At 36.8% G+C, this 27687-nt stretch overlaps 1 protein-coding gene across 5 annotated transcripts in view; it reads right to left on the bottom strand.

The window, feature by feature from the left end:
• Positions 1–27687, bottom strand: part of TNPO1 (transportin 1) — a 98920-nt gene that overhangs the window by 55687 nt on the left and 15546 nt on the right. For 3 of the 5 annotated variants that reach the window (XM_012462180.3, XM_012462181.2, XM_064376042.1), the window contains exons 2-4: positions 9286–9399; positions 6436–6511; positions 1798–1947 (exon numbers count right to left, since the gene is read on the bottom strand). In XM_012462180.3, coding sequence (XP_012317603.1) covers positions 1798–1947; positions 6436–6511; positions 9286–9399 — 340 coding nt within the window. Of the gene's footprint in view, positions 1–1797; positions 1948–6435; positions 6512–9285; positions 9400–9532; positions 9649–27687 lie in introns of those variants that run through there. The other 2 variants (XM_012462182.2, XM_064376041.1) reach the window with 1 other exon arrangement.

Below are 27687 nucleotides of genomic sequence, written 5' to 3'. Positions count from 1 at the left end.
TAGGAAGAAACAATCTCATATCTAGTTTCTACATCCTCTGCTTTCCTTTCAACTGAGTTGCTAATTCTCAGAGGGAACCCACCTTTCTTTCAAATCCCATTCCACTTATGTACGGGGATTTCTCTCCTGGATCTGAAATGGAAAAGGCTGGTACACACCCATCATTCTTTTTACCAGTGTCAAGAGTGGTAAAAACTTAAGGTACATGGGTACATCAGAGTAATCTAGGGAGTCCCTTTTCAAACCAGAAATGTCCTCTACCCATTACATTTAAAATCGGTATCAATGATGGTACTGTTTAATGCAAGAATGTCTGGAGAGAAATCATACAGCCAATGCTTTATAAGTAAGAGATGAATATTTTACAAACTGACAAAACAAAATAGGAAATCTTTTTTTTTTTTGAGATGGATTTTTGCTTGTCGCCCAGGCTGGAGTACAATGGCGCAATCTTGGCTCACTGCAACCTCTACCTCCCAGGTTCAAGTGATTCTCCTGCCTCAGTCTCCCAAGCAGCTGGGATTACAGGTGTGAGCCACCACAGCCAGCTAATTTTTTTGTATTTTTAGTAGAAACAGGGTTGCACCACGTCAGTCAGGCTGGTCTTGAATTACTGACCTCAGGTGATCCATCTGCCTCTGCCTCTTGAAGTGCTGGCATTACAGGTGTGAGCCACCAGACCTGGCCAGGAACTCTTAACGAAAGCATTTGACTTTTTTAACTGACTTTCATTTAACCAACCTGGGTAGATTAACAGGCGCTTTCCAGGTCCTTGTAAAATTTAGCTGCTTAAGCCCATGGTATACTAAAGGTTATGCATTAGTAGGCTACTCTAGAGTGTGGTTATTACTGCTTCCATTGGTTGGTCAATGTGTTAACCAATAGCCAGTTGTGTGTATTTCCAAATAGATTTATACATTACTATAATTGAGCATGTTAATTCAGTATTACATAAACTAAGAGAAAGTTGTATTGCCCCTGAAAATAAGCTGAACACTCTGAAAAGACTAATAAGTTGCTGCTGTATTACTAAGGCAACTATTTAAAAACAAGAGAGAAAATAGTAAAAATCTAGACTCCTATACACTTAGGTTTTTCATAAACAATCAAAAAGTATTTCTTTACATGTGAAAGTGAAACAAGAAATTACATCCCATGTGTTACGCTAGGCAGAAAATAAGAACTCCAGGCTGGGGTGCCATGGCTCAGGACTGTAATCCCAGCATTTGGGAGGATGAGGTGGACGCATCACCTGAGGTCAGGAGTTTGAGACCAGCCTAGTCAACATGGTGAAACCCCATCTCTACTAAAAAATGCAAAAATTAGCCGGGCATGGTGGTAGGCGCCTGTAATCCCAGCTACTCAGAAGGCTAAGGCAGGAGAATTGCTTTAACCTGGGAGGTGGAGGTTGCAGTGAGTAGAGAATGTACTCCAAGCCTGGGCAACAGAATGTGTCTCAAAAAACAGAACAAAAAAACAAAAAACAAAAAAACACCTCTCATCTGCATGCTCAGGAAAAAGTAGTGTCTGCAAATTAATATCACTTGTTGATACCCCATTTTAACCAACTCTGATTTGGCTAAGTTTGATTAGGCTCTCCTCTTATCCAGGGGTCACCAGTTTTACTGGATGAGAGCTTTTACCATGATCACATCATTTAAAACGATTTAAAGGCAATGAAAGGATTCCCCCATCACAATTTAACATGAAACAGATAAAAATTCCTAACAAAATAATTTGTCATCTCTAAAAATGACCCAGTTACAAAGTAAGCAAAACTGTTGTAATATAACTTACCAACAGTGGCTCTAATCAAAGGAGAGGAGTCACCAATATTATTTAAACATTCACTTTTAATAAAGTCTGTTACACCATTTGGGAAGTTCTGAAAGTGTGCTTTCACATTATTCTTCAAGATGAGACCACTCAATGACCTTGTGGGTTCATCTGTAATAAAATAATAATAACACATTGAGTTTTAAAGTAGTTTTCATTTCAAAATGTGCCAACAATAGTAATTTAAAAAATATTTATATTCAAAAGTTGATTGACATTCAAATTTGCTCTAACCAGGTAAAATAATTATAACTGATTAACAAAAGATTAGCTCTATGATTTATAGTTCAGGGTTTTTCAATCTTGGCACTACTGACATTGTGACAACAGTCTGGCACACTGACAATTCTTTGTTGCGGGGTGCTGTCCTGTACATTTTAAGATGTTAAGTAGCATCATTAGCCATAGATGCCAGCAGCATCCCTCCAAGTTGTGGGAACCAAAAATGTTTCCAGATAATGTCAAATGTCTTCTGGGTGGGGGGGTCGGGGGGTGGGTAAAACTGCCTTTGGTTGAGAACCACTGATTTAGTTTGAGTTAATTTAGTTTATATATATGACCATTGTGGTCAAGCTTTATTGTTACCTGATATAAACATCATTATAGGGCTGGAAGTATTACTCACTAAAAATATCCTATTTTTGAGGCGCGGTGGCTCACGCCTGTAATCCAAGCACTTTAGAGGCTAAGGCGGGCAGATCACCTGAGGTTGGGAGTTCAAGACCAGCCTGACCAACATGGTGAAACCCCGTCTTAAAAAAATAAAAAATAAATTTTTTTTTTTTTTTTTAGGGCTGGGCATGGTGGCTCATGCCTGTAATCCCAGCACTTTGGGAGGCCAGGAATTTGAGACCAGACTGGCCAACATGGTGAAACCCCATCTCTACTAAAAAGCCCCAAATTAGCGAGGCATGGTGGTATGTGCCTGTAATCCCAGCTACTTGGGAGGAGGAGGCAGAACTGATTGAACCCAGAAGGCAGAGGGTGCAAAGTGGAGAAGCCAAGATTATGCCACTGCACTCTAGCCTAGGCAACAGATTGAGACTGTGTCTCAAAAAAATGAAAAAAAAAAAAAAAAAAAATCATTTTCTTCCTCCAGTGTCAAAAAAAATCCTATTGAAAAATTAAGTGGACAAATATATTAGATCATCTTCACATAACAAATATAATTAGTGTTAATTTATATCATGTTTTTCATTTGCCCCTGCCTCCAAAAACATTTAAAAAGAGTTTACTTAAAATAAGTTTAATCCACAGATAATATTTACAAATTTTCAAAAAGCAACTTAATACTAGTAGAGCATAACTGATGGGTTTACCAATTGGCATCAACACCAACAATATTAGCAATAGTTAACATCTTCAAAATGCTTATGATATATTACACACTGCTAAGTGTTTTCCAAGTGGCACTGCATTTAATCCTTTCAACTTCATGTGGCAAGGATCATTCACCCCATTGCACAAGTGAAGAAACTAAGGACTTTGATTCATTCTTCAGAATTTTCCTCCTCTCAAAGGGCTACAAGATGAAGAGCTGATTTGTTAAACAGAATATGCTATTGAAACACCATTGTTTTACCTGTCTTATTAAAAAATAACATACCCCAAGTTTGTTTTAGTTAGTATGGTATTCCCAAACTCTGGCACTGAAATCCTCCAGAGTGAAACACATGTAGAAGGAAAAAGAGCAGTTTCTCTGCACACAAACTCCATTCAGGTCATCACACTTAAAAACTACTTTCCATTTTCAATTACAACCCATTCCAATGAGTAATTTAAAACAAAACATACTTTTAAATTCTCTAAAAAGTTAAAAACAGCCATGAAATAAATGAAGTCAGATACTTCTTAAAGCAATAAACTTGTCTTAAATTATCTGTTAATAATTCAGCCACATAATTATTTTATATGGGGTGACTTTGTTTATAAGAAATACAGTATATTGTTTTTACCATAAAGGTTACAAGATTAAGAGTTTTAATAAACCACAACATGAGGTGAAACAATTCAAAATTAAAAGTATATACTTTCTTAAAGTCCATTTTAAAAATTCAACAACTAACCATTTCCTTTTTTAAAAAAATTAAGACTACTTCAGTAGAACCTCAATTTGTTCATTTGTAAAGTGAGAGAATTAGACCAGGTGATCTGAGGTCTCTTACAAATCTAAACTTTTACTCAGTGAAGACTATCAAATAAGCATTTTCATTTAAGATGTTACTTGTATTGCTGCTTTAATATGAATGGCCATGATACAAATTTTTTTTTTAATGGAAAACTACATGCAGCAAACCTGTGTCCCAATCTTTCCAAGGAAAAAAAAGGCATAAACACAAGAAGAAATATCAACTGTTATACCAATGTAAAACTACTGCATCCTTGGAGAAACTGCATAATGAACAGAAAAAATACATTTTGGGGTCAAGATAATTTGAATAAAATCTTTTCCAACATTTTATGGTTTTGTAATTAATGTCTTTGTGGAAGCAATGGTTTCCAAACTCTCTTGCCATTACCGAACAAATTGTGTGTTTGTGTGTGTGTGTGTTTTTTTTTAAGTACTTCTGAAGCAACCTTTTTTTTTTTTGGAGACAGGGCCACCCAGGATGGAGTTGCAGTGGCATGATCACAGCTCATCGCAGCTCTGACCTCCTGGGCTCAGGTGATCCTCCCACCTCAGCCTCCTGAGTAGCAGGGACCACAGGTGTGTGCCACCGTGCCAACTAATTTTTTTTCAGTTTCACCATTCACTATGTTGCTGATCTTGAACTTCTTGCCTGAAGCAATCTTCCTGCCTCGGCCTCTCGAAGGGCTGGAATTACAGGCGTGAGCCACCTTGCCTGGCCTGAAGTATCCTTATATCCCAAGAAAGCTTTACTCGAGAGTATAATATTGTAACAATCTTAATAATTGAAATGTAGGATGAGAACACGAAAGTGGACAGCTTAGTGAAAATAAATTTAAAAATTTCAAATAAAACAATTACAGATTAGAAAAATCCATTTATAAATACCTTAGTTCTTTAAAAGAAACAGATTAATCACAAACTGTGCCAGAAAAATTTCTATATTAAAAAGTAATGTATCACAAATATATTTGTCAAACTAGGAATATTAATTGCTGAACAATTCCTAGTTTCTTAAAATCTAGAGTTCTAAATTTTCTATTGTGTCCTTCATTCACAAATTAAAATCCCCAAAATTAACTACAAAATAAACTGAAAATAATTCAAAAGAAATTACTCTGTATAGGAATTATAAAACTCTGAATACAAAATCAGTGAGATTTTACTATACATTAACACCATTAACCTGTCAGAATTTAGAGCTGAAACTTTACAGATGGTCTGGTTGTCTAAAACTTGTTATTCCCCAATTCCAAGTGCAGTGATTTTATTAATTGCACCATGGCTTCTAAAACACTAATCACTGTCAGTTGCTCAATAAATATTTAATTGACTTCCATGTGTCTACAATCTTTCAGGACGGGAATACTCAAATAAGGCTATGAAAAACACCTCTCACTACAACATAAACTCCTTGAGGGCAGTCTGTTTTGTTCACTTTTCTCTCCTGAGCCTGAAAATGGCATGGCAAAGAGATGGTACTCCATAAATATTTATGAAATAATGTCTAGTGGGATACATATTATTAGAAATAATCAAATGATCATGTCATTCAAAAATCATACTATTCAGGCTTTAAACTATTATAGAAATCATTTAAATTTAAAATTAAGAGTCATGAAAAATTTCATGTATATTGTTAGAATTTTTAAAAGTTACAAAAGTCTACTTTTGAATAAAATGATCCCACTTTTTGCTAAATAATTTAAAAACATTATGTGACCATATAAGAGCACAGAAGGATATATAATTCAACAGATCAACAATAATTATCTCCGAAAGATGGGATAAGTAATTTTTCATTTTGATTAGATGACCTTTCAATTTTTTCTACAATAAACATACATATATTCAGTTATTAAATCTAACATTCAATCTTTGTATTACAACCTTTGTTATATCCATCTGTAAGCATGGAAGCAAAACATTAAATTTTGCAACAAGTTTTTCTTTTGCAAAGAATTAAGTACCTCATTATACAAACACCCAATTAAAAATGAATGCTGGCTGGGCACACCGGCTCACGCCTGTAATCCCAGCACTTTGGGAGGCTGAGGCAGGCGATCACCAAGGCCAGGAGTTCGAGACTAGCCTGGCCAACAAGGAGAAACCTTGTCTTTATTTAAAAAAAACAAAAATTAACTGGACATGGTGCACGCCTGTAATCCCAGCTACTAGGGAGGCTCAGACATGAGAATCGCTTGAAACCAGGAGGCAGATGTTGTGGTAAGCCAAGATCGAGCCACTGCACTCCAGCCTGGGTGACAGAATGATACTCTGTCTGTATATACATAAAAAAAGGAATGCTTATTATGCATGTAAATATTGAGTAGTAACTAAGACTGTTCATCCCACATCTATAAAGCACATGGTTACGACAAAATGAAATCTTTTGAAATAAATAATTCTCAGCACATTTAAACAGGTCTTAAAGAAACTTTTGAATAGTTATCAATACAAATCCTACTTACCTTCAGATTTTAATTTTGTTAGAACAAAAATCAAGTAGTTGTTAAAGTCTGGATATTGATTAAGTTGTTCCAGTTTCTAGAACAAACAGTAGTTAAGGAAACTTCTCTGTGTAATCTCAAGAAGAATTAAGCATTCTTAGTCTAAAAATCAAGGCTCTCTGGTGATATTTTCAGTCCTGCTTTTTTTTTTTTTTAACTAACAATAAAGATATCTTAGTAAATCTATCAACATGCTATTTCAAAAACACACTAGTGCTTGCTAAACCTCTTAGTTGCTTTACGGCTGGTATGTATCAATTACGTGCAATACAACATAAAGTTCCAGCTTCAGCATGCTCAATATAGCAAAAAATATTCAAAAAAATTCCTAGATTTCAACTTTAAACCGCTCTAAACAGAAGGTATTTAGGCATAAAACGACAAAAATAAAGGCATTCCAAATGGAAACAAGTCTCTCAGAGTTGAAGATCATTTAGAGAAATTAATTTTATAGAATGAGTTAACTTAAAAGAAAAAGATACTTTTATCAGACTCATTTGTTCTTTAGCATCCAAAAAGATAGTGTCATTTATGCACAAGGCTATATATATATATCTTATTATAAAGTCAGCATTATGAAATTATTGCACTACAGGTAGAATTGTTTCCCCCTACCCCCTAAATTTAACATTTCCAGTGACACCAATTTGCAGGTATTTCATTGCTGCTGGGAGGCAGCTGTGACAAAATGCTCTATTACATTTTTCTTCAAGTCCTGACTGCCAACCCCTAATAAGCTTCTCAATTGTGTTTTACTACACACACAGATTAAAATGCTTTTTACCCAACAAACCCGAATTTCTGATTAAATCCATGAATCAAACTGTAGGAACACTTTATTAGTTATTTATTACACACTTGAAAACCCTCAATGTTTAGGGGTCAGAATGTAAACGAACCAGCAAAATATTCTCTAGTAAAATTCCAAGGTGTAACTACTTTCTCCAACCAAGACAGTAATTCTTGTTTTAGTGAATGGCTAAGATTAACAGCATGCTGATATGCCAATGAATTTTTCAAAACTATTTCCTGATAAGGTTTACCTTCTTAAAACCTGAGCTACATCTCATTATGCTCATATAGTGGTCTTTCAAAATGTACTTAAAAGCCTGTACAAAACAATAATTCAATATATTATCTTCTTAGGAGAGACAAAAGAATAAGGCACTCTGAAAACAGCAGTGCATATTTTTAGCTAAAGTAGTTTTCCTCTCACAGTAACAGAAATTTGTTCTTACTCAGAGGACATACTAAGTTCCAGGCACACAGAATAAACTATAAATTGACTACTGGCCCAAGCACAGTACTCAGCATTTATAAGGTGCCTAATAAATATAGACAAAAACAAGAAATTATGATTTATGTTGCCACAGAATAACTACAATGCGGGATTGGGCTTAGCTAATTTAAGAAACTAGTAATTGTATCATATAATGCCCGCAATTAATCAAATATCAATTTCTATCATCCCTAGAACTATGACAACACAAATTAAGACTGAGCCATAGCAGGGTTTACAAGATATAAACTGCAATACACTCCAAAACTGTTCTTTCCTCAAAACCAGAAGTATCCAAATAAAACGGCTTTAAAAAAATCCAAGCAGATATAAATCATTATCCCTTCCACTAAGTATTACATTAACCAAGAAAATAAGTACTCATTTTGTCATCTACTGAAGGTTTTAACTTACAGCAATGCAGTACTTCTTCGAATCCCTCGGGTTAAGTAACTTCATCTTTACAGATACATAGATGTTTTGAATTTAAATAAACTTAAACACGAAGAGCTTACTTACAGAACTCCATATTAAGTAATTTTGCTGCTTATTGACAATAGAAATCAAGAGGCTTTTCTGCAAGAAATAGTAGACTTAACTTCTTTAGTCTTAAAAGATCGGGGGTTAAAAGGTTAGTCATGATATAATGAGTGAATGTTTCCTTTACTGGATCCAATAAGAGCTCTCCATTTGAGCACGGTTTAGGGCACAACAGCAAGTATACACAGTGGAGTGTTGGTTCTCTTCATCTTTTCGGTATCTAAAACCCCAGCAACAGGATTACTACACCAGCACACTCGGTAAAGACCTAGATAGCTGTGCAGTCAGCCTTGAGCCAAAGCTTTAAAAAGAAAATCTAACTTGGGTGCCAGGGAGCTCGCAACAGGTGTTAACACCAGTAACCCCAGGGTGAGGCACGGAGACCCCTTTCCCCGACCCGTAGGTCCCCAGCCCTTTTAGGGCAAGGACCTGGAAAAACACCCAGGACCCATACAGCTGCAGTTCAAACCCCGCGCCAGCTCCACCCATTTCTGGACAGTCAGGCGGCGAACTCCGCCGCACACAGAGCGCCCTCCACCCGGCCTCCTGCTCGGCTCGCCGCCCCCACCCGCGGGGCGCATTGTGTGGGCCCGGGCCCGCTCCCGCCCGCCCGCCCGCTCTCTACCCCCGCAGCAGGTCAGCGGCGGGCGGGGACGTGGCGGCCCGGCCCGGCCCGGCCCGCGCACATGTCGTGCGATCCCGGGCGGCGGGCGGCGGCCGGGGGCCCCCACCTCCCGCGGGCCGGAAGCCGGTGGCCTCGGCGGCGTGAGCCCCACGCGGCGGCGCCCCCGGCCCAGGAATCAGGGCCGCGTTCGCCAGTCGCCCGGCAGGGGTAGCGGCGGCTTGCCCAGCGCGCGGACCCAGGGAGGAGGCCCGGCTCCGAGGGCGGGGGAGGGGCAGAGGCGGGGGCGACGGGAGCCCCCGGCCACCGGGAGCTGGGCCGCGGCGCGGGGCGAGCTGCGCTGGTGGCGGCCAGGCCTCGGAAAGGATACTTGTTGCACGGTTCTTTGGATGGTGGTGTCTGGGGACTGGGACTCCTTCAACAGCTGCAGGATTTGCTGAAGTCCTTGCTCGTCAGGTTTCCACTCATACTCCATCTTGGTTTGCTGCAAATAAAGCCAGACACAGGAAGAGACGGAGCAAATGTTACTCCCGGTGCACAGGCCTGGAGGCTTCCCGCGCGCAGCGGACCTGTTCTCCTCGTCACCACAACCCCAGCGATCCCCAGACGCCTCGGACCTGCCTGGGGTGCTCCGAAGGAAGTCTCAGACGGTGAAACCTGGTGGAACTGCTCTTGGCAGCCCGGCCGCCAACGTCTGCTGCTGCTGCTGCCGCCGCGGCCGCCGAGCGCAAGGAGCCGACCAGACTGAGTCACCGCGAATTTGCAATCTGGCCCCAAGATCCGCTCACGGGAGCCCCCTGGGTCCTAGTGCCACGCAGTTTTCTCCAACCCAACCCATCTCTAATTCCGTCCGGAAGATTACTACTGACTTAAGGGCTAATAAAAAGTCAAGCCTTTATCAAAACACCCGAGAAACACCTGAGGAGATCTGTTTTGGTATATTATTTTGCAAAATATGGTGAATTAACGTAAAATGACTGAAATAGGTTACAAAAAGTTGTTATTTTCCCTGACAGTTCACTAATAGTGAGAAGCAATCAAAATGTTTACATTTCAATTTGATACATAAAGCACTAAAAATATTTAGTCTAAAACATTGATGCAGTCACAACCCACACCTCGAAAACCATTAAATGCAACATTTGCAGAACTTGACTAAAAAAAATTGCATTCCTGCATAAACTTCAATTTTTGAACTCCTATTAAGTGAAATAAATTCCATCATGAAGTAACTACATTCCACAAGTAAGGACTTTGGGTCGAAGGAAATACAAGAAAAATAATGTAATTTTACAATTGCATAGTGTTTAATTCCATTAGAGTATTTTCACATACTACATTTTCTCATTTGATTCTCATTACAACCTAGTGAGGTATTATTTGCCTCCATGTGACAACTAAGGTGAAAAAAGATCTGAGCAATCTACCACACTTAATCAGTGACGACTGAGACACGAATATAGGTTTTTAAAGCTACTATGAGTTGCATCTGCTACAGTCAACCAAAGCTATCATATCACTGAAATTTTCGTTAAAACTAAATGCTTAAACAAAAACAACAAAATGTAAGTGTCAAGCATGACTTATTTGTAAAAACCAAACAGTTTGACAGAGAGGAATTTTAACATGAAAAGTCCCTTGCTAGTAGGAGATTTAAAAAACGACTACCTTATCACCTAATTAGTTTTTTCTTTCTTTTTTAAAATGTCTTTTCCTCTCTCCTTCACTCTTATTTTTCTGCTTAATATCCTGTAGTCTGACTTTGCTCACGAAGTTCTGATGACTTCGTAAATGACCCAATCTAATAAACTGTTCTTAAACAAAAAAACCCCAAAACAAAAACCATTACCATCTGGACATAAAATATATTAATACTGTAGTGTTTTTATTCTAGTCTTCATTCTATGTATTTTTATGCACATTATATTTTATAATAGGATTGTCCTTTTTCTTGCCTTTATGTATCATTAAATATTTATTGAAAATAATTCAATAAAATGTCAATAGTATTCCATTGTACCACTATGCCATCATTTATTTTTATACACTTTTATTCGATACACTATAGGCATAAAATTGTACAAATGATAAGCATATAATCCATAGATGGATTTTTACAAAGTGAACTCATCTGTGTAACCAATACCCACCTCAAGATAGAGATCATTGAGTATGAAGAGGTTTCTTTTGTGTCCAATCCCAGCCATCAACCATTCCCAAAGTAATCCCTAATATAATTTCTATCACTATAGATTTCTCCCCTTCCCTCTCTCAATTTCGGAAACTTTAAAAAAACTACAAATATTATAATAAATAAAACAACATGGTTGTGTAAGACAAGTTAATTCAATCCTATCTCCAGGCTCCCGAGAGAATCTGTTTTAATAGTTTGATATGAATCTTTCTACATTCTAATCTCATATATATGCTTTCCTCTTATTTTAGATCATCCTCCATACTACACTAATATTAACTCAACAACTTTTTTTACACATAATAAGACATGGCCTTAATTCCAGGCCAATACATACAAATTTAACTCATCTTTTAATAGATGCACATTGGTCTTGAGAATGGATAGAGCATAATTTTTTCCAACGATCTCCTGACTGGCTTCCAGATTGCTTCTGCTTTTTTGCTGCTACCAACAACCCAGTAAAAAAATTCTTGTACCAATGTCCCTACATAATAGTGGCAACCTGGTGGGGTTATTAGGCCAAAAAGTATGTGAATTTAAAAATTTTAAACAGTTATTACCAGATTATGTTCCAAAAAGTTATGCAATTCACACATGCCAACAATATGAATGTTTCCTGTATCTCCACCAGCACATTCTTTTAATTTTTATGACGCTAATCAATGACAATTTAATTTCCCCTGATACTAGTGGGGATGGGGAACCTAAAAGTCTGAGCCTTAGTAATATTAGAGTTGGAGCTGCTACAGGCATACCCTACCTGCTGAGGTGACATTCAGATAGCCCACTTAACCCCCAACTGCCCTTTTAAACAAGAAACTAAAGCAAGGAACCAATAGCAGTCAAGTCTGAAAGGCATCTTCATTATCACATCCATCCTGAGGATGGCTGCACCATAGTATCAGGCCAATAGCACGCTTCCTTCTTTATTTCTGTTGTCAAATAAATAGGGTTCTTTTTCTTTTCAAACAGCTTAGTATTAAGAACATTTAATTTGATCAGCCTATGATGATGGAATAGGTGTTTCCCCACACCTTACTCAAATTATCTGTAACAAGAGGCTCTCAAGAATATTTGATTCAGGCCGGAGGTCTTGGTGGCTCACGCCTGTAATCCCAGCACTTTGGGAGGCTGAGGTGGGTGGATCATGAGGTCAAGATATGGAGCCCATCTTGGACAACATGGTGAAACCCCATCTCTACTAAAAATACTAAAATTAGCCTGGTGTGGTGGCAGGCGTCTGTAGTCCCAGCTACTCAGCAGGTGGAGGCAGGAGAATCGCTTGAACCCAAGAGACTGAGGTTGCAGTGAGCCAAGATCGCACCACTGCACTCCAGCCTGGGTGACAGAGCGAGACTCCATCTCAAAATATATATATATATTTGATTCAGGTAACTGCTTGAAAAGAGATCTGAGGCCACTTTGAACTTTTCTGTCACATCTTTTTAAAAATTGTGATAAAATATACACACATAACATTTACCATTTTAAGTATACAGTTCAGGGGTCTCCAAAACTTAGTGTATTTTAAAAGCCATTAAAATAAGGAAAAATCTTATACCCCAGGGTAGCCAGACATTGCAGGGTTAATTAGATAACTCTGAAGTATTTCAAGTGAACCAAGCACATCAGGATTATTATATGAGGTAGAAATCATTTATTTAAATAGTAAACTATATTTATATTAGGTAAATAGAATATCAATACTGGATTTTCTTATAAAATTTAAATATTACTTGGAGTATACTTTTTGCATGTTGAAAGCTCAGCTCTAAATGTCTCAAAAAAAGGAAGTAGTACTTCAAATATTGCTCCCTTAGATCATACTCCATTAATATTAACTTCATAACTCATGCCTGATTGGCCCATGACATTCAATGGTGACCAAAAAAAAAAAAAAAAAAAAAAAGGCATTTCAACAACCCAAAAGACAGTTATTTGAAAAACAAGATAGAAGATAGCACCAGAAAAAAAATTGCCTGCAAGTGGTGAGTTACTGATACCATTTTGGAATTTCAGAAGACTAAAGCTTACTCATGAGCAAGTTTTTAACTTAAATTTACATTAAAATTTTGAATTTGCTACAGTTGAGAATCATGTGAGGTAAAGAAGCCAGACTGGCTGAAAAAAGTAAAAATATATAGCTTCTTCCTTTCTGGATAATCTGTAAAGTATAGTTTAAAAAGCAGAGTGGAGATGTGGATTCAACTGACCTATATTTGAATTCTAGTTTTTCCACTTAGTAGCATGAAAAACTGGGCAAGTTAATTAATCTGAGTCTTAGTTTCCCAACCCTAAAATGAGAATATACTAACTCTGTATATGGATCACAGGTACCTGGCACATAATATGTATAATTTGAAAAATAGGGCTTTCTAGCATCTGCAAGATAAAATCTAACTTCTTTTCATGGAAGAAGTTTCTTCATGATCTGGTTCATCATCCTCAGGGACACTTTTATCTATGGCTCAACCTCCAACTTTATGCTCCATCAAGTCTTTCTGCACCTCTCCTACTTTGGAAACCTTGGCATAGGAATTTCCTGCTGGGAATGCCCTCTTTAAACCTGACCAACTGGCAAACTCCTTCTCACTCTTTAGAGCTACCCTCATTCACTGATTTTCCAAATATTTATTGAGAGTCTTTCTTGGCACTATGGTTGATACTGGATACTATTTCTCTTCTGTGTCATTATTCCAAGATCTCCCCACAAGACTTAAGTATATTTTTTATTACAGATCTATGGTTTATAGCTATCTCCATTTTAGAAACTGTCATATTGTATTATAATTATTTCTAGATCAGTTCTGGCAATAGATCACATGTTCCTTGAGAGCAGGGACAGTGTCTTTTCACTCTCTTTGCTTAGCAGAGTCTGATTCAATAAATACTTGTTGAATAAACACTATTGTTGCTATTAATTCAACCGAGTAAATATTAAGTTGAACAACTACCATGTGCTCGGTGAATTTTGGAGATTCAAAGATAAGTAAAATACAGTTTTTATCCCCACTAAGTTCTCATTTGGAGAGAGAGGAGGAGGAGCTGTCAATAAATGAAGTATATGATAAAGTACAATAGGAAAAGAGAGAAAAGCAAATACATCACCAGGAGAGAGAGATACATTCCCCCGCCCCCATCATCTAGTTCAATTAAAATTTTTTCCTTCTAATTTCAATGAAATTCAAAGTTAGATGTTTCTATCTATATGTTGAATCACTATGATTGTGAGAAATGTTGCTATTAGTGACATCATTTCCCCAACTGGTGAACAACTCTTGGTAGAGATCCAAACAACAAGTTACAATTGTCCTTCAATACTTCAATAACACAGTAGTTTTTTTTTTTGTAGACAGAGTCTAGCTCCATCACACAGGCTGGAGTACACTGGTGTGATCTTGGTTCACTGCAACCTCTGCCTTCTGGGTTTAAGCAATTATCCTGCCTCAGCCTCTGGAGTAGCTGAGATTATAGGTATGCACCACCATGCTCGGTTAATTTTTGTATTTTTAGTAGAGACAGGGTTTTACCATGTTGTCCAGGCTGGTCTGGAACTCCTGACCTCAAGTGATCCGCCCACCTCAGCTTCCCAAAGTGCTGGGATTACATGCATGAACTACTGTACCCAGTCACAGTTTTTATTCCTAGAAAATTCAACATATATTAAAACTCTGCAAAAAGTTCCATGTGTATATGTAAAATTGAGTTAGGCTCTTGGCTCTGGTATCTATAAACAGATTTTTTACAGCTTTGTGACTATCTAATGAGACATTTACAAGTCATACAAAACTAGGACAATTCTTCATGATGAACATCTAGCAACCCTCAGCACTACCCAGTAAATGACAAGAGTACCTCCCAGTCACTAGGATACCTCCAGAGAGTAGCGCTGCCTCAGTGGAGAATGACTATCATAGGGAAAGTACAAAGGGCTGTGAAGACATTATGCTAATCCAGTTAGGAGGTCAGGAAAGGACTTCCTTGAGAAAGCGACTTTTTATCAGAGATCTAAACAGGAATTACCAAAAAGCAAAGGTGAGACTAGGAGGACCTCATAGACTATGTTAGGAAGCTTGGACTATCTTAAGGATAATCCAAAGCTTGTGAAAGGAGTTTTAAATTGATGAAAGACATGATCAAACAAAAGTCTGGAGAAGGATTAATCCTCTTAGAAAACAGAAACGGGGGAGGTGAGGCTCAACTTTTGCCCTATAACTTCAATATTATGTCAATTTTTAGAATGTGTAATATTTTAACAATAAAGATAATTTTTAAAACCTATCAGTTTGCAATGAGGGCAGGAGGAGCCACAGGAAGACCTAACTGTCCAATCAGCATATAAAATGGAATTCCAGTTGGTTAGGGGAAGGGCAGTCATGTTTCATAGAGAGCCAAGATGTACCAATAACTCTGGTACTTAAGTATTGAAGACTTAAACACATGCAATATTTTGTTAGTAATAGTGACAGCTAATTTTTTTGAGTAATGTTCTAAGCACTTACATATGTTAATTAATTTAATCTTCACAACTCCATGGTAGTACTCTATCAATTACATTTTACAAATATGTACATTGAGGCACAGAGAAGTTACTTGCCTCAGGTTGCTCAGCTAGTAAATGGCAAACCCAACTAATCTGGCTCCAGTGTTCAGTCTGGAAGCCCTTGATATACTACTGCCTTTCTAAAAGAAACATCAATCTCTATAAATTGGGAAACTACTCATAAATACAACCATTTGCATACTAAAGAACATATATTTTGATACCTTTGTGGTGAAGTAAAAGAGAAAAGTAAAATCATACTTCACCATCATAAAAGCTACAATAGATCTAAAAAAGCAGTAGTATGTATATAATATGACAATATAATAAAAGTGAGATATTTCCATAGCATTGAATAAATGAATTAAAAACATTCTAAATATAATCTTCAAAACACCCCTCTGCTGTAAGTAGGTAGAAAGTATTATTTTTATTTGACAAGCAGATAAATCAAAACAGCTTAAGAAATTTGCTGAATCATTTGCTGAATGTGAATAAGCTATGTAGACTTCTACAGAAAATGTCTCTTATACTGGTTTTTTGCAGAAAAATGCTATTATGAGCAAGGACAAAAAAAAATCAGATATCCAATGATCTAAAAAGAGCATGCAATTTAAAGAATATAATTATTTAATAAAACTTTTATGAGAAATGGGAACAAAGTTCAGGTATGAAGGAAAAGAAGGAAAAGTTTACAGGCAGTTGACGAAAGTTTTAAAAAATTAGATTTTTTAAAAATGTCAAACAATCAAAATGTTGACAAACTTGTTAAATTATAGCTATAGTGGAACTAGAAAATCCTCTAAGAGAGTCTATAATAAGAGGTTATGGATCAAGAAAGAAGAAAATGCAAAACTAACTGTTGAGTTTGTATTAACTGTGGAAATGAGCTCAACTAGATTAAAAGGGCAGGGACCATAATTCATGTTACACAGTGCCAGGCACATGGGTTTTAATCATCTTTGATTGACTGATGGGTAAATCATCTAGTTCACCACTTGAAAAAATTAGGCTAAGAAGTTAAAATTTTAACTTTCTGGCATTACAAAGTTATTGTCATCTAAGAGCTGAGAGATTAACAAAACACAGAAAATGGAAAATAGGTACTAAGGAAAGTTTGAATAAACGTATTCTTAAGTTGCCTTTTCTGTAAGAACTTTGAAGATAACTAGACATGCCTACCAAATGCTAATTAAAGTTTACAAATAAACATTTAAAAAAGTGTGGTAACAAAGTGAGTGATAAGAAGGAAAGCTTGATCTCAAAATTCAACCCAATCTATAACCAGATGCTTCCTATACTTTAGCCAATTTAATATTCACAACAACACTATGAGGTAGATGTTAACTCCATTTTATATTAACCAAGGTTCAGAGAGGTTAAGTAGCTTGCCCAGGTAGTATGTGGCAGAGTAGGCATTCAAAACCAAACCTGTGTGATTCCAAAGTCTGAACTGTGCCCACTCATAATAGCAACCCTGTTATCATTGATGGGTTCTTCCATGTGCCAGTTATTATGTTAAATTCTTTAAATACATGATCTCATTTAATTCCATGAATATGTACTATGATTATCTCCATTTTACAGAAGAGGAACAGGCTTAAGAGAACTTAAGCAATGCGCTGAAGGTCATACAAACAGTAATGAACAAACCCAGAACTCAAGCCCTGATGCACCCAACTCCAGAGCCCATGCACTGAACTACTCTGCCATATTATTCTTGTTCTGCCACCCCACAAACATGTGACTAACCCTTAGAGAACTTAACAGCAAGCAGACTCTGAATGGTCTGCATTATACTTCTCTTTCCCTTTCTATTCCATGCATCACCAATAATTCAACAGTTCTCTTGATGAATGTCTACTTCAGGTCAATCACTTCTGGTATGATAACTGCATCTTGCTTTTCAGAGAACAAGTTTTTCATTTTTAATGAAAACAAAAAGCTGACAGGAGTAATACCTCCCATATATTTAACTTTTGGTTATCTCATTGTCACCCTCAAAACACCAACTCCCTTTTGAGTTCTAAAATAGATTTAACCTTCACGGTTGGTCTCACTCTCCATGTATGTTTAAGCAACTTAAATCATGGTTCTCAACCCTGACTGCACATTATAATTACTGGGAACTAACAGCCAGTGGAGAACCATTATATTAAATCAATATATCTGCTCCTGACAACTTCCATTATTTCTTATTCTAATGAGCAGTGTTGTTCTAGCTGTACCAGAAATGACAGAAAACAGAGAGAGAGGAACAGAATGCAGACTGCACTGATTAATATGGGAAACATTACTAATCACTAAAAAAGTCTTTAATAAAAACCAAAACATAAGAACATATTGTTTACAGTTACATAATAATTTGTACTTCATAGTAAGGACTATTAAGTACAATGTTTATTTACTTTGTAAATTAACAGTGACAGAGAAGGGGAAGAAGTTCCACTTAAGTTATTATTTTTTTTAGAAGGAGTCTCCATTGTTGCCAGGCAGAAAGGCAGTGGTGCAATCTCGGCTCACTGTAACCTATGCCTCCCAGATTCAAGCGATTCTCCTGCCTTAGCCTCTTGAGTAGCTGGGACTACAGGCATGCGCCACCACTCCCAGCTAATTTTTGTATATTTTTTAGTAGAGATGGGGTTTCACCATGTTGGTAAGGACGGTCTGGATCTCTTGACCTTGTGATCTACCCACCTCAGCCTCTCACAGTGCTGGGATTACAGGGGTGAGCCACTGCGCCTGTCCAGAAGTTCCACTTAAGTTCTAAGACAGAAACGGGATCTTGGGAAAAGTAAGTTTTGGGGGAAGTAAGTTTATCTCCAGTAAATAATAACAATACACACTAGAAAATTATGATCCTTAACTGGCAAAATATGATTTAAATTTGTATATCAAATCAACTTATCTTGTGAATGATAACTACATCTTTCTTCAAATGGCAATATTAAGTAATTCAGAAAAATAAACTCTTCTAAATAAGCCCACACATTAAAAAACAATTAATCAAAATAATTACCTCCCTGATTCTTCTAGTATTATAGAATTCATTAATGTGCTTTACTACGGATTGTCCCATTGCTACATTCAACTGGAGAGTTAGTTTTTAAGTAGTTCAATGGACTACTGTCACTGTCTATTGTTAACCCTACTCCAATAGTTTTCATTTCTGTACACAGATTTAACAACAAAAAAAAAGCTTTTTAAAAGCCTTCTTTAAGTATTATAACATGATTGTAAATTTCCTTTCAGAACATTGGCTTATCATTGCCAAGTGGTTTTAAGTAAACACAGTGCTTAATAAGTTTCAAAGTACTTTCATATTTTACCTCATTTGATTTTAAAAACTGCCCTGTGTTAAGGAAACCATCTCAGTGATATTAAGTCACTTGCCAAAAATCACTTAGCTACTAATTGTTAAAAATTGGTTGGAATGAATGTCTATTTCTGGTCCAATGTTTCTACTACTCCAAACTATTCCTTTAATTCATAGTTCATTAAATATGTAAGTATAATCAATTAAAAGAATAGCTTGTCTTAAAGTAACACTGCTCTACACTGATTATACATATGCTGATTTATATGATGATACGCATAAAAGATAGAGACAAGCTGTAGTACTCTAGCAAGTACCCTTGGTAAAATAATGGCATTGAATGACAAAATATGAGCACCAGGAAAGTTACTAATTATAGCTATATTTACTGAATTTAAGGAGCTGGTAAAAAAGGCTATGATGCAAATAGCTAAATATTTTCCTGTGAAACACATCTGAAATCATAAGTCAATAAAAGGTATTATTAAATACTTTAGAATCCACTTTACATATTAATAAAGTGAGACATACCTATACAGTTGATAAGAAGCTGAGCTGATAATTAAAAAAGAATTAGCACATTGGGATAACCATTATAGGTCATTTTGATAACTATAAGTATATTGTTTTATTGGTATTAGAATGCTCCTGAAGTTCTGAAGAGAGAGGGCTCCAGAAATGTCTTATTCATGTCCAAAACTATCCTTAAGTATAGTATTTCACATTTTCAAGCACATGCAGAAAAAGGAACATAGCACTATGTTTATTGGTAAGGGCTGAATGAGAGAAGGATCGGAGCAGTTCAGACAGCAAAATAAAAAGGTTAAAAAAAAGTTAAGTGGTTAGTAGGCTGATTAACATTAGCTTTTACCTAACTGTTCATTTCTTCATAGAAATCTCACACACAACAGGGGCATATATTAGTCAGATTTCAGTTATGAAAAGATAGAGCAGAAAAAACTTTTGAAAGGGAATAGATTTTTACAAGTTTAGTTCCTGAAATGAATCTTGTTCCACATTACTTGTTGATAAGCAACAAGATGGAGTAGAGGAAGCATGAGTTCTGGAGTCATACACTCATTGGCTCAAATCCCAGTTCTGTTAATTATTGACATTGTCTTTTTTAGGAAAATCACCCAATCTTTTAAGCCACAGTTTAGTCATCTGTGAAATGTAGTTGATGAGAAGATTAAATGAAAATGTAAAGTGCCACAACAGTCAGTATTAATGTTTGTTCCCTGCACACTACACTCACAACTAAAATTGTCATTAAGACCCAGGTTTACTGATGGCAGTTTGTACCATCAGATAACAATAAGATGAAGATTTCTTAGTTGATTTTTATATGATCAAAGAATATACATCAAAATGGGCTGTTTAACTTGTCATTTAAATGAAGGGATGTTATGGTTTGAATGTTTGTATCCCTCCAAAATTCATATTGAAACTTAATCCCAAATTTGATAGTATTAAGAGGTGGGGACTTTGGGAGGTGACTGTCATTGTCATGAGGGCTTTGTCCTTGTGAATGGAATTAATGTCCTTAGAAAAGGGCTTGAAGAACTCTATCTGGCCCTTCTGCTCCCCTTCAACCGTGTGAGAAAATAGTGTTTTTCCCTTCTTCCATGTGAGGATGCTGCAAGGTGTCACTTATGAAGCAGAGAGCAAAACTTCATGAGACACCTGATTCACTGGTGCCTTAAACTTGAATGTCCCAGCCTCCCTAAGTATGAGAAATATATTTATATTACTTATAAATTACCCAATCTAAAATACTTTGCTATAGCATAGAAATGGATTAAGACAGAAATTGGCACTAAGAAGTGGAGTGCTACTATAAGAAATATCTAAAAATGTGGAAGTGGCTTTGCAACTAGGTAATGGGTAGAGGCTGGATGGTAAAGGGCTATTCTAGTAAGGGCTCAGAAGAGGAGAGCTGCATGACATGCCTCAATCCTCTTAGAGATTTCTTAAGTGGTCCTGTCTGTATTGGTAGAAATACAGAGAGTAAAGGCTATTCTGATGAGGTCTCTTAGACAGATATGAGGAATATGTTATTAGAAACTGGAGGAAAGGCCATTCTTGTTGCAAAGGGGCAAAGAACTTTGCTGAATTGTGTTCATGTCCTAGTGTTTCGTGGAAGGCAGAACTTAAGAGTGATGAAATAGGATATCTGGCAAAGTGTTCAAGGTGTGGCATGGCTTCTTTTGAGTGCTTATAATAAGATGCAGGAAGAGAGAAACAAATTAAAGATGGAATTTAAAAGGAAGGCAGAACTTAACGATTTGAAAAATTCTCAACCTGTTTGATAAGCAGATTAGTATGGAAAGAAAAAAGCTAGGTGCTATTCATCAAGACAGTGGATGAATGATCCAAAAGGCATTTCAGAGATGGCTGTGACTAACTTGCCTATTAAAAACCCATATTGCCAGTGCCTTGGGAACAGAATGATTTCAAGGCTCTGCTACACACATTATAGTGCAGCACTCTGGGTACCTTAGCTATGGCTCAACCAAACCCAGGTGCAGCTCAGACCACCCCTCCAGAGGGTATAGGTGGTAAACCCTGGTAGTGCCTACATGGTGCTAACACTGCAGGTGCATAGAATACACAAGCTATGGGTGCACTGTTACCTCACCTAGATTTCAAAGAATACCCTGAAAAACAGTGGGGCTCAGGCAGAGCACCGCCACAGAATGGGGCCACTGCAGAGAGTCCCCACTAGGGCACTGCCTAGTGGGAGTGGGGATACAGCAGAGAGCCTACACAAAGGCAATACCTAATGGAGCTTAGACTGAAAGAACTACTGGCGTACAATTCCAGCTTGAGAGAATCACAGGCAGTGGACTCTAATTCATGAGAGCTGTAGCATAGGCTGTGCCCAGTAAAGCCATGGGGTCAGGGTGACCTGGAGCCTTGGGGGCCCAACCCCTACCCAACTGTATCCAGATGGCGACACATAAAAGTCAAAGATTATTCTGGAGCCTTAAGATTTAACCTTGTTTGCTTTGTTGGGTCTTGGACTTACTTGGTTTTACAGGTTCATAGCTGGATAGCAATTTGCCTCAAGATGAATCATACTTTGAGCCTCATCCATATCTGATTTAGATGAGATTCTGGACTTCACACTTTTGAATTAATGCTGGAATAAGACTTCTGGGGCTATTGGGATAGAATAAATGTATTGGGATTGAATGAATGTATTTTGATAGAAGCACATGAAGTTTGGGGGCTAGGGGCAGAATGCTATGGTTTGAATGTCTATGTCCTTCCAAAATTCATTTTGAAACTTAATCCTCAATGCAACAGTATTAATAGGTGGGGCTTAGGAAGTGATTAGGTCATGAGAGTTATGTCCTCATGAATGGGATTAATACCCTTACCCTTATCAAATGGCTTACGGGAGCCAGTTTGGCCTTTCTGCTCCCCTTCCACCATGTAAGGGCACAGTGTTCATCCCTTCATTGATGTGCGGATGCAGCAAGAAGATGCCATTTATGAAGCAGAGAGCAAGCCTTCACTAGACATCAAATGAGCTGGACTTCCCAGCCTGTGTAGTACCATGAGAAATACATTTTTATTATTTTATAAATTACCCAGTATAAGGTATTTTGCAACAGGAACAGACTAAGGCAGGTAATAACAGAAATACTGGAAGAATAAGAACAAATAAAAAAATGGAAATCGAGTAGTAGACATTAAAGCAGATATGAATTTAATCAGTATAAAAACTAAGTATAGTCACATGTCAGTTAACGACAGGGATACGGTCTGAGAAATGCATTGTTAGGCAATTTCCTTGTTGTAGAAACATCATAGAGTACACTTATACAAACCTAGATGGTCTAGCCTACTATACACCTAGGCTATATGGTATAGCCTATGGCTCCTAGGCTACAAACCTGTATAGCACGTTGCTGTACTGAATACTGTAGGCAATGGTAACACAATGGTATTTGTGTATGTACACATATATAAATATACAAAAGGTAGAGTAAAAAGAGCATTAAAAGATAAAAAGCATAAAAATAAAAACTAAAGCATAAAAGACAAAAAAAAAGGTTTATCAGTATAGCGCACTTACAGGACCAGAAGTTGCTCTGGGTGAGTTGGAGAGTGAGTGGTGAGTGAAGGCCAACACCTAGGACAATACTGTATACTACTGCAATTAAACAACATTTTCATTCCTCAATAATAAATTAACCTTAGTTGTTTAGCTGTTACTGTAACTTTTTACTTTATGACCTTTAGATTTTTAAAAAATTTTGGCTGGGCATGATGGCTCACACCTGTAATCCCAGCACTTTGAGAGGCCCAGGTGGGCAGATCACAATGTCAGGAGTCTGAGACCAGGCTGGCCAATATGGTGAAACCCTGTCTCTATTAATAATACAAAAATTAGCTGGATGTGGTGGCACGTGCCTGTAGTCCCAGCTACTTGGGAGGCTGAGGCAGAAGAACTGCTTGAACCCGGGAGCAGAAGTTGTAGTGAGTCAAGATTGCGCCACTGTACTCCAGCCTGGGTGATCTGTCTTTTTTTGAGATTCCATCTCAAAAAAAATTTTTTTTGACTCTTTTAATACTCAGCTCATAACACAAACACATTGTACAGCTATACAAAAATATCTTCTCTTTATATCCTTATTCTACAAGCTTTTTATATTAATTTTCATTTTACTTAAAAATTTTTTTTGTTAAAAATGAAGACACAAACACACACATTGGCCTAGGCCTGTACAGGGTCAGTGTCATCAATGTCACTGTCTTCCATCTCCATATCCTGTCCCACTGGAAGGTCTTCAGGGGCAATAACAAGCATGGAGCTGTCATCTCCATGATAACAATGCCTTCTTCTGGAATACCTCCTGAAGGACCTGGCTGAGACGGTTGTATAACTGACTTTTTAAAAAATAAGTAGGAGTACACTCTAAAATAACAATAACAAACATAGTAAATACATGAGCCAATAATAGTTATTTACTACCATTATCAAGTATTATGTATTGTGCATAATCATATGTGCTATATTTTTATATAGCTGGCAGTGCAGTAGTATACACCAATTATTTACACTAGCACCACCACAGACATATGAGTAATGCATATGAGTAGTACATTCTAAAATATGAGTAATACACTCTGAAATAACAATAACAAACATAGTAAATACATGAGCCAATAATAGTCACTCCGTTATCAAGTATTATGTATTGTGCATAATCATATGTGCTGTATTTTTATATAACTGGCAGTTCAGTAGTATAGAGCAGTTCTTTACACTAGTACCACCACAGACATATGAGTAATGCATTGCACTATGATATCACTAGGCAATAGAAGCTTTTCAGCCCTATTATAATCTTAGGCGACCACCATTGTATATGTAGTCCATCATTCACTGAAATGCATGAGTGTAGTTGATGAAGGGTGAACCTCATATGCAAAGACATAAGACAAGAAAATTCTATAGAGACGGTTCAAAAATGGGAAAAAATCAGTAGGAAATAATGTCATATGATAGACTACCATACAACTAAAAGTTTAGTACAAAAAACAACAGCATATATTCTGTAAGTGTTTGAGTGTATTTTTCTGTTACTGTGATAAAGAAATAATGAGACTCAACCAAAATTAATGGGACGTATAAAAATTCATAAGTATAAAAAATAGAATGAAATGTGAGACGAGAAGGAAATCTGAAATTACACTGAACACAGAATATAATGTTAATCTACTGTACATATTAAGAAAGTGTTTGGTTTATAAGCATAGACCCTTAAAACTGAATCTTAGCTTAAAAAGCTTATTTTAGTCTTACAAATAGATATTATTGGCCAATTGAATACCATGTCTTTATCACCATCCATTCCCCTCAACCCACAAAATAAAAATTTATTAACTTAAACTATAATTAGAAAATGGCAATCATAGCATCTAATCTTCAGAATGAAATGAGTATTAGACAACATCTATCCAATCCTCTATTTTAAAAATGGGGAAATCAAGACCAGAAATCAATATTACAAATTAAGAGGGGCTGTGTGTGGTGGCTAATGCCTGTAATCCCAGCACTTAGGGAGGCAGAGGTGGAAGAACTCCCTAAAATGTTCAATTTCTTCCACTTACAGCACAAACATCTTGAGACTAGTTTGTCACACATATAATATTATATAATTATGCAATATATATAATCATGTGGTATATATTTTAATTTTTATCTAATACTGCTATCCTGATTAAGCTCTTTTCTTTTTTTTGAGACTATGTCTTGCCCAGGCTAGAGTGCAATGGCGTGATCTCAGCTCACTGGAAGCTCCACCTCCCAGGTTCAGGTGATTCTCCTGTGTTAGCCTCCTAAGTAGCTGGGATTATAGGTATGCACCAGGACGACCAGCTAATTTTGTATTTTTAGTAGAGATGGGGTTTCTCTATGTTGGTGAAGCTGGTTTCAACTTCAGATGATCCATCTGCCTTGGCCTCCCAAAGTGCTGGGATTACAGGCATGAGTCACCACACCCGGCCTAAGTTCCCTTATTTTCAAGAGGGAGAACAACTCATTTGGCTTTTATAGGAGAGAAGAGTAGGTTTATTTTAAGTCATTCATGGATTAGAAATACAAGGTCAGGACATGCAGGGTGGCTCACTCCTGTAATCTCAGCACTTTGGGAGGCGGAGGTGGGTGGATCACCTGAGGTCAGGAGTTCAAGACCAGTCTGGCCAACATAGTGAAACCCCATCTTTACAAAAAACACACCAAAAAAAAAACAAAACAAAAAAATTAGCTGGCTGTGGTGGTGGGCGCTTGTAATCCCAGCTACTTGGTAGGCTGAGGCAGGAGAATTGCTTGAACCTGGGAAGTGGAGGTTGCAGTGAGCTGAGATCTCGCCATTGCACTCCAGTCTGGGCGACAAGAGCAAAACTCCACCTCAAAAGAGAGAGAGAGAGAGAGAGAGAGAGAGAGAGAGAGAGAGAGAGAAAGCTATCAGGAAGCAAGACAGTTTTTAGCAGTAAGGAATTCTCTAGGAACTGCAGGGTTGGTACGATGAAGGCTGATGACTGCCATGGAAATTAATTTCCTTAGATTTGAACACCAATATATATCTGAGAGCTGACATGCAAGTTTCTGAAAGGAATGGAGTCTAATGAATATACCCAGATGGGTGGAGAGTAAACTGAGTGGGAAGAGTAGAGAAAACCCAGAATAAAGTCATCTGCCAGTTCAGGTGTACACCTCTTTATGTACAACAGAATTCTTTCCCCATCTACTTCTATTCCTCTCCTCTCTTCTCTACCCCTATCTTTTCCAAATTACACTATTTTGTTTCTGAGCACTGACAATCACTGTCACTGATGCCATCAAGGGAAAAAAACACCTCACAATATTCATTTTACTAACACTTTACACCAGGAGAGATGTAGGGACAGTGGCAATTTACTCTCCCTATGATGCTAGCTTTCAGGTAATACTTGATTCTCCAGACTCATACACTCCATATCTCAAAGGAGCTACAACATCTCTTAGGCATTTCTAGGAGGTACCACTGTTTACAAATGTTAGATAAATAAATTTTTTATTTGAACAAGTATAGAAGGGAGCTCCTAAAATATTCCAACAAGAAAGCAATATTAACTTTTCTGGGAAGTTAATTTAGAACCAATAGTCACACATGAAAGAAAATTCACAGGAGGAAATAAAACACTAAACAAACATGAGAAAATGCTGAACCTTACTAGTAATCAAATAAATGTAATAATGAGGTCATGGTTTTAGTCCAATTAGCAAAGATAATTTTAGAATGACAATATCCTATGCTGATGAGGATATGATGAATCAACTTTAACAAATTACTGATGGTAGTGTAAAACTAATATGACCTATAAGAAATAACTCAACAATCGAGCCATATACATTTTTATACACTTTGTCCTCATGATTACACTTCTGAGCCTGTATCCTAAGAATCCTAAATACACAAAACAGAGTATTTTCTCAAAGATTTATCTCAGGGTTATTTCTAATATCAACAATAAAAAAAATGGCAAATAATATGACATTCAACTGATGGGGGTACCAGTAACCATCAAAAAAAGAAGGTTAATTTCTGTAATGATATGAAAAGTATTTACACTTAACAAGCGAGAAAAAAAGATAAAATGCTTAAGTTATGGTACTTAAAGGGTTAAGTTTTAGTTACCTAGATTTTGCTAGATTAAGCCATTAAAACAAGTAGACATACTATGAAGATAATATTGTAAACAAAAGCATCTTCATAGTAACAAAAAAAAATGGATTCAACTTTTGCAAAGCTCAAGCATTATACCAGAAAAGTTGTTGTATAATCCAAGAGACCTAGTCTCAGAGAAAGGCTTTCCTGAATATTAGAGAATAGAAGTTTTACTTAAATAATAGGCGTTATTACAAATTATACACTTGTGATTACATAAGGTATGTATACAAAATATTTTTTAATGTTAATAAGAAATTAATATTGACATTTAAATGCTACAAAATATTAAGTAAAAAATACAGAAACAGTAATAGTATAAAATTTAAAAGAATAAATACAAAATTTTATTTTATATCAAAAGAAATAATGCAAGCATCTTTCATCAATTTCCTAATTTTTCAAATGCCGATACAAAATTATGAAAATATAAGAAAAAACAATAAATAGCTCAAACAATATGTTGAAGTAGAAGAATTAGGTAAAAAACC

Source organism: Aotus nancymaae, unplaced genomic scaffold (assembly GCF_030222135.1).
Source record: "Aotus nancymaae isolate 86718 unplaced genomic scaffold, 86718_ANA_hifiasm-v0.15.2.pri h1tg000014l, whole genome shotgun sequence".
Lineage (NCBI taxonomy): Eukaryota > Metazoa > Chordata > Mammalia > Primates > Aotidae > Aotus > Aotus nancymaae.
Note: the sequence above shows the minus strand (reverse complement) of the source record. Positions and strands in the feature narration are given on the sequence as shown.